The sequence below is a fragment of the Podarcis tiliguerta genome (genome assembly GCF_965153285.1).
Source record: "Podarcis tiliguerta genome assembly, chromosome: 18".
In the NCBI taxonomy this organism is placed as follows: Eukaryota; Metazoa; Chordata; class Lepidosauria; order Squamata; family Lacertidae; genus Podarcis; species Podarcis tiliguerta.
This window is the reverse complement of record NC_139551.1, coordinates 6,450,267-6,458,141: the sequence shown is the minus strand read 5'-3', so window position 1 is coordinate 6,458,141 and position 7,875 is coordinate 6,450,267. Positions and strand designations below refer to the sequence as shown.

Sequence of the window (7,875 nt, the reverse complement as noted above, 5' to 3'; positions counted from 1 at the left end):
GCTTCAGGTTAAGAACCGTTTCAGCTTAAGAACGGACCTCTGGAACGAATTAGGTTCTTAACCCGAGGTACCACTGTATATATAATCTGCTGTAGTTCTTATAACAGCATAGTGAGAGCACGCTATAGCTGTGCTGGTTGGGTTCTGAAGGGCACCACGTTAACAAAAACGGAACTAGAACTTCGATTTTACTACCTAAACATATATAGAGCGAGAATTAGTAACGACTTGAGACGGCATCAAACCCAGCGCGTGACTTAAACCACCCGAGTAAAGCCCTGTCCATTTCAACAGGAGCAGATTTTGACCAGGCAGCGTGCCCTTTAGGTTCAACCACTACCACGTCCTTCAGAAGTTAGTTCTGCGCTGAAGGAATGGGTTTCCCAAATCGAAAACCTGACTGTGCAGTCAGTCTGAAACGGGCCCCAAAATCCCATTTTTCCTTCTCCATTAGCTAAAAACCATTACCTTGAGCTCTTGAGCAAATGCATAACAGGAACACAGCTGTATAAACAAAGCTCTCTCCTTTATCAGTCCGTGACGCCTAATGAATGGCCTTGTCAGTTCCAAAGTGGAGCAGGCATGACACATCTGGGTCTTATCTTACATCCTGACTACACTGACGCACAGGCCTTGTCAGCCCCCCGGGAACGGCGCCAGGAGTGCTCTTAAGAGTTGGTGACCTTCTTATCCCAAGATAAGGAATACAGAAACAGGAACACCCTTTTATGGTTAAGAGTACAGGAGCAGGAACATCTGTGATGTGAACTTGCGTGTATAAGCTTACGTGTCTGGATTCCTGGGGAAGGGGGAGAGGGTGCCTAGAGGTTATATATACTGCATGGAATCTCTCATTTCTTTGGACTTGCTGTGGACTGACCACGCAAGTGCCTTCTGCTATCCGGAGAGCAGAATAAACTCTTTCTCTGAACCAAAACCTCGGTGTCATTTGACTTCCTTCCTCCCGTCCGGGAGCAACGCTCACCCAACCAATTGGTAAACTCCAATAAGGCTACGCAGGTGGCGCTGTGGGTAAAAGCCTCAGTGCCTAGGGCTTGCCGATCGAAAGGTCGGCGGTTCGAATCCCCGCGGCAGGGTGCACTCCCGTTGCTCGGTCCCAGCGCCTGCCAACCTAGCAGTTCGAAAGCACTCCCGGGTGCAAGTAGATAAATAGGGACCGCTTACTAGCGGGAAGGTAAACGGCGTTTCCGTGTGCGGCGCTGGTGCTGGCTCGCCAGAGCAGCGATGTCACGCTGGCCACGTGACCCGGAAGTGTCTGCGGACAGCGCTGGCCCCCGGCCTCTTGAGTGGGATGAGCGCACAACCCTAGAGTCTGTCAAGACTGGCCCGTACGGGCAGGGGTACCTTTACCTTTAATAAGGCTACAGCACTGCTTACCACACCCCTTCTTATGCTCTGCTTTCAAGAATTCTGCACCAAGGTTACTCCCTCCCAACACTCAGCCACAGGACTCTTCTTCAACCCGTATAAATTACGTAAATTAAACCTTTTCTCTTACCTTCCCTATTTTGTTCTTTTCTGCTGCAAGCGGTAAGGAGCCACAGCAGGACACTCTGGAAGTGGTATTCAGTAATTCTTCTCGCAGATGAAATTTGCTATTTCTTGCTTGGAAGCTTGCTTTAACAACAAAGGGTTGTCTCCAATGCCCGTCCTAATTTTAGCAGACCCACCGAAATTAATGGGGACAGCTCAGTTAGGTTCATTATTAACTTCAATGGGTCTGCTCTAGCACTGGAAAAGACCCCAAACCCAAAAGGTGAGATATTTTGAAAGCATTATTCTGCAGCCAGTTCAGCTGTTCTCTCTCCTGTGTTCCACAACTGACAGTCAAAACACTCCTCTTTCTTATCAGACAGGAACATCTTTATTTCATGGTTTCCAAAAACAAAATGATGCTTCAGACAGTATTTCGGCAGTTTCATCCTCTAATCTGGATTCCGCCTGGATAAAGCAGTTTGGAATTAAGTCTGCTTCAGTTGTTTAAAAAATAGGAATAATCTGAAACTCGCGCAGAGACACCCACAGCCTACTGTGCTCCAAAAAGCCAAGACTCTCTTCCACTAACCTAAGGAGAGAGAAAGAGACGAGCGGAGGAACACAGAATTCGGAAGTCCCATGAGAAGGCGTGGCCAAAACAGCCAACCGGCACTCACAGAGTGCCCTGTTGCATTTTGGGATTTGCCAAATCAGTAGCAGGGGTGGTGAGCAAGTGGAAAGCCAACAGGACAGTGACATGTGAAGAAATGGCATCTTTGCACCTGTGTGTGCAGGTTTTTGAGCCACACTGTCACCTGCAGCCTGGGGGGGGGGGGTGGCAGGAAGAAAATCTGTGCTTTCTCAAACTGGCCTGCAAGGCACTGCTAAACGGAAGCCTCTATGATGCACTTGTCAAAGGGCGGGGGAGAGGAGACAGGATAGATGATAGATGAGAGAGAGAGAGAGAGGCTGACCTGCCTCTTCAGAGCTTCTCCATACTTTGTCGCTCAATTGCTGCCCAAGGTAGTCGCTGGCACTAAGAGCTGGTTGCAGAATTGACTGTGCTGCTTCACACTCCATTCTGAATGCCTCCCCTTGCCTAGTTAGCTAGCTAGCCAGTCTCCTACCTACTTCCCTGCGGGGGGGGGGGTGTTTTCTACCTGCGGAGAGGTTTTTTGGTTTGGGTTTTTTTTTAAGACATAAAAAGACCAACACCACCATCCGCCCAGTAACACAGCATTTGAAAAACGAAATGAAAATGCAAAACTGCTCAGCTAGTTTTGCACACACCAATGTCCAGCCCCTCCTCCTGATAGGGTTGAGACCAGTCTTGTGTTAAGGAGAATGAGATGGTAGGATTCTTTCAGGGGAACGCTTAGGGGGCAGTCGGACACAACCCACGCAAGGAGTTTTGGCTAGGCCGAGGCTGAACGGCCAACAGCCCGGCGTTCTAGCCAGGCATTCTGACATCTTTGCAGCAGTGCTTGAGAGAATTATACTGCGCAGAAACTGACCCATATCAGCACAGTAACACTTCTTGAAAGGCCTCTCCATCGCGGCTGGAGAGGGTGGCGAGCCAGCAACTATCGTAAGCAGCAGCATCCCAGGAAGGAGGGGAGGCACAACGGTGACAAAAAGAGCTGGGAAAACTCACCTAACACAACTCAGAATGGAGGCAAAATCAAAGCTGGATGCCCTGCCAGGGCAACATAAGGAGAGAAGCCCAGCAGGATTTTACAATAGAGAAGTAGAACCTTTGGCCCTCCTAGATGTTGCTCAACTACAAATCCCATCAGCCCCAACGGCCCACATTGATGGAATCTGTAGTTCTGCAACATCTGGAGCAGCGAGTGATCCCTACGCCTTGTTTGAAATGCAAAACAGTCCAGACCCTGCAGAAACAGAATTTGACAGGCGGCACCCTTGAAATCTGAAGCCACGGACCACCACAACCGTGGGGTGATTTAAGCACAATCTTTCTCTTCTCCCCACCCCACCCTTTCCATCTCTCTCCCTTTCCCCCCCACCGAGAAGAGAGAGAAACTCTAAATAAAGACGTTTGACAAGGATGAATGGCATTTTCTTTTCATTAAAAAACAACCCTTTATATATTCATTTCACGTCTGTTGAAATCACAAGAGTAAAAGGGGCGGGATGGGTGGGGGGGAGAGACTGGGGGAAATCAAAAACAGGGAACCAATACAAACATACATCGGTCGTGGGGCTGCCCCAGAAGTTCATAATCCTCCAAGGAGCGATAAGAGGACTGGGAAATGGGAGGGAGAGGGAGAGGAAGAGAAGAGGGCTCAGGGAGGAAGGGATATGACTTAGGAACAAGCTTCCCTGACCAGGTGCCCCCCAAGGACTGCTGGACTCCCATGAGCCCCCAGCTGGCACGGCCAACGGCCACGGGAGATGGGATCAGAGGTCTAGGAAACGGAACGGAACCCGCACTCCTGGGGGGCACCGAGTCAGGGAAGACTGACCTAGAACGTCATCTACTGTGTGGCTTGGAAAAGCATCTCTGAAAGACAGGGCAAGGCAGAGACCTCGCCTTCCCGGGGGCTGCAAGCGTCACAACCCGTCCGGCGCTGCTTCTTCGCAGGGGCGTCCCCCCCGTCGGTTTCAGCTCCCGTCATCTTCCTCCACGGAGTCCGACTCCGTGTGGATCGCCTCCCGCTCTGCTCCTGCCCGCTCCGTCGCGGAATAGTCTTGCGTTCTGCAGTAATAATAATAATAATAAATTTTATTTATACCCCGCCCTCCCCAGCCAAAGCTGGGCTCAGGGCGGCTAACAACCATCAAAATAATCCAACATTCTAAAAACCTTTCATTATAAAAATTAATTAAAATCAAATTGATGGCAACCATTAAGCAAGATTCTGTGCAGATTGCCAGAGGAGGGGGTCAGGCTGCGCCCTGACCAAAGGCCTGGTGGAACAGCTCTGTCTTACAGGCCCTGCGGAAAGATGTCAGGTCCCGCAGGGCCCTAGTCTCTTGGGACAGAGCGTTCCACTAGATTGGAGCCACAGCCGAGAAAGCCCTGGCTCTAGTTGAGGCCAGCCTAACCTCTCTGAGGCCTGGGACCTTCAGGATGTTTTTATTTGCAGACCGTAGGTTTCTCTGTGGGACATACCAGGAGAGGCGGTCCCGTAGGTACGAGGGTCCTAGGCCGTATAGGGCTTTAAAGGTTAAAACCAGCACCTTAAACCTGATCCTGTACTCCACCGGGAGCCAGTGCAGCTGGTATAGTACCGGATGAATGTGATCTCGCAGCGACGACCCCATAAGGAGTCTCGCTGCGGCATTCTGCACAGAGCCGCACAGAGAGGAAGGGGTTGGGAGACAACGAGGGGCGAGAACCATCTTCTACCACCCCGAGGCAGGAAAGCCAAGGTTTGGGGGGCAGGGGGACCCCTTGAGGCGGCTCCAGGGCCTGAGTTAGGTGGGCTAGGAGCCTGACTCTGGATAATGCAGACTCCTCTGATCCCAGTAAGGGTCTTTCCCCGTCCCTTGGAAAAATAACCTCATTCCGACTTCTGCCCAAGTTTGTCCGATTCTAAATTCCAAAATTGGGTTATATGGACTGCAAGGATTTTCTTTAACACTCCCCACCCTGGGAAATTTCCCTGACTGCAGCACTTTTCAGTGGCAGCCCCTGGGGTGTGGCGGCACGTCACCTCCTAAGCAGCCCAACCAAACCCCCAAGAAAGGCCAGAAAGACCCCCTACTCGTTGTGGGTGTCTTCGGGGGAAGCCCCTCCCTTGACGTCCCCGGAAGTCCAATCTTCATCTCCGTCCTTGTTCTCTGTCACAGCTTCGCCTTTCTGGGCTCCCGACTCCCCATTCACAGGAGCTGGGAGGTCTGGGGGAAGAAAAGAGATGTCAACCCCCAGGGGCGAGAGAACAGGAAGGGGTAATCAGTTGCCAGGAATGTGGGCCAGCAATTAAAAAAACCACACGGCGTCAGTGACGTCAACTCTTTGTTCAAACAAACCAAAACAGGGCAGACCGAGTGATCACAGCAACTCGTAGGTCTTGCCCCAATGAGAAAGTTGTGAGGAATTCCCTCTAAGGCTCCTCCTCCCCAAGGTATTTCCCAAGCAGTTGCAAATTGCGCCTGCGCACAACCAGCCTCTGCTCTGCTTTTTTTTAGTTTTGCTGTGTGTTCTAGGAGACCAGGGTCATGGGCGTAGCCAGGGGGTGAAGCTACACCCCCTAAATCAAGTAAATATAAAAATACCTGACTAATGGACCAGACATGTTGCAGATACAGTGGTGCCTCGCAAGACGAAAAGAATCCGTTCCGCGAGTCTCTTCGTCTTGTGGTTTTTTTCGTCTTGCGAAGCAAGCCCATTAGCGGATTAGCGCTATTAGCGGCTATTAGCGGCTTAAGGGATTAGCGGATTAGCTGCTAAAAGGCTATTAGCGGCTATTAAAGGTTTAAGGGATTAGCGGATTAGCTGCTAAAAGGCTATTAGCGGCTTAGATCAGCTGTTCAGCGGCTTAGATCAGCTGTTAAGCGGCTTAGCGAACAGCTGTTAAGCGGCTTAGGGGCTTGGGGAAAAGGCTGGGAGGGAAAAAAACCCCCCAGGAATCGCAAGACATTTTCGTCTTGCGAAGCAAGCCCATAGCAAATTCGTTTTGCGAAGCACCTCCAAAACGGAAAACCCTTTCGTCTACTGGGTTTTCCGTCTTGCGAGGCATTCGTCTTGCGGGGAACCACTGTAAATTGGTTCTGCCCCATCTAACATCCTACTCCCCCTAACATAAATCTTGGCTATGCCATACCAGAGGGGAGGGGAGTTGGTCACAGCTGGAGGAGGAAACCCTCTGGATTCTTCAGCGGCCAGACTCCTCTCTGCCTCTTGGCCTCCCTCCTCAGAGTCTGAACTGCTCTCTGCCACAGCCTCTTCCTGCTCAGTAAACCCTGTTGCCTCTTCAATTTCTGGCACCTCCTCCTCTCATTCTGCTCCCTCTTCTCTCTCCAACCACTCATCATCGTCATCCCACAAAAAGGTGAAGGAACCCCGGATGGTTAAGTCCAGTCAAAGGCGACTGTGGGGTTGCGGTGCTCATCTCGCTTTCGGGCCAAGGGAGCCGGCGTTTGTCCGCAGACAGCTTTCCGGGTCATGTGGCCAGCGGGACTAAACCGCTTCTGGCGCAACGGGACACAGTGATGGAAACCAGAGCGCATGGAAACGCCGTTTACCTTCCCGCAGCGATACCTACCGTATTTTTCGCTCTATAAGACGCACCAGACCATAAGATGCACAGTTTTTGGAGGAGGAAAACAAGAAAAAAAATATTCTGAACCTCAGAAGCCAGAACAGCAAGAGGGATTGCTGCGCAGTGAAAGCAGCAATCCCTCTTGCTGTTCTGGCTTCTGGGATAGCTGCGCAGCCTGCATTCGTTCCATAAGACGCACACACATTTCCCCTGACTTTTTAGGAGGGGAAAAGTGAGTCTTATAGAGCAAAAAATACGGTATTTATTTACATGCACTGGCATGCTTTTGAACTGCTAGGTTGGCAGGAGCTGGGACAGAGCAATGGGAGCTCACTCAGTCGCTGGGATTTGAACCACTGACCTTCCGGTCGGCAAGTCTAAGAGGCTCAGTGGTTTCGACCACAATGTCACCCGCATCCCTAGCATCATCCCACAACCACTCCCCTGGCTTTGAGCCTTCTTCCCATGGGGTTTCCCTAGCTGGTGCCTCCCACCACTCCCTCTGCATCCAGCCAGTCCCTGACATCTGTTATAAAAAGATTAAGCTCCTCCCAGTTCCTCCACCACTTCCCACTTGGATTACCTGGCTGTGAAGGATTGAGGAAGGCTGATTGAAGAGAGTGGGATCAATCTCCGAGTCCCTTCCCTGCCTGTCCCTCCCTCCCAACCAACCCCAACCCCCCTCTTGCCGCCAGCCTCTTACCAGCACTCGTCTCTTCCTCGCCTGTCTCATTCTGCCTTTCTCCTTCAGGCAGCTTCTCCTTGCCTTTGTCCCCCTCCCCTTTGTCCTTCTCCTTCTCCGAATCAGTCCTGTTGACTTTCTGGTTCGCCCCAACCTTTGGCCCCAGGACGCGGGACTTCAGGCATGTGTAGACCTCGGCTGCCTTCTCCATCACTTCTTTGTTGGCCTTGTAACGCCGAATCTTATTACAAACAAACACGGCATTTTAGACGCTTTCAAATTAGGCACGGTGGTGTAGACATAAAATGTAAAAGACGGTGGTACCTATTTATCTACTTGCACTGGCGTGCTTTCGAACTGCTAGGTTGGCAGGAGCTGGGACAGAGCAACGGGAGCTCACTCCGTTGCACAGATTCAAACCGCCAACCTACGGATCGGTAAGCCCAAGAGGCTCAGTGGTTTAGACCA

General features: G+C 51.2%; 1 protein-coding gene and 2 long non-coding RNA genes across 3 annotated transcripts in view; 1 reads left to right on the top strand and 2 right to left on the bottom strand.

The window, feature by feature from the left end:
- LOC310668685 overlaps nucleotides 1–7,875 on the bottom strand; it is a 62,607-nt gene that overhangs the window by 19,694 nt on the left and 35,038 nt on the right. The gene's annotated exons all lie outside the window — the stretch shown is intronic.
- Nucleotides 1,575–3,134, top strand: LOC310668641. Its single transcript, XR_014506744.1, has 2 exons — nucleotides 1,575–2,408; nucleotides 2,460–3,134. It is a non-coding gene; the product is annotated as an uncharacterized lncRNA (long non-coding RNA).
- HDGFL2 (HDGF like 2) overlaps nucleotides 3,576–7,875 on the bottom strand; it is a 32,363-nt gene continuing 28,063 nt past the window's right edge. The window contains 3 exon segments of the mRNA XM_083421573.1: nucleotides 3,576–4,216; nucleotides 5,229–5,361; nucleotides 7,429–7,648. Of these exon segments, the coding sequence (XP_083277699.1) occupies nucleotides 4,123–4,216; nucleotides 5,229–5,361; nucleotides 7,429–7,648 (447 nt within the window). The 3' untranslated portion in view covers nucleotides 3,576–4,122.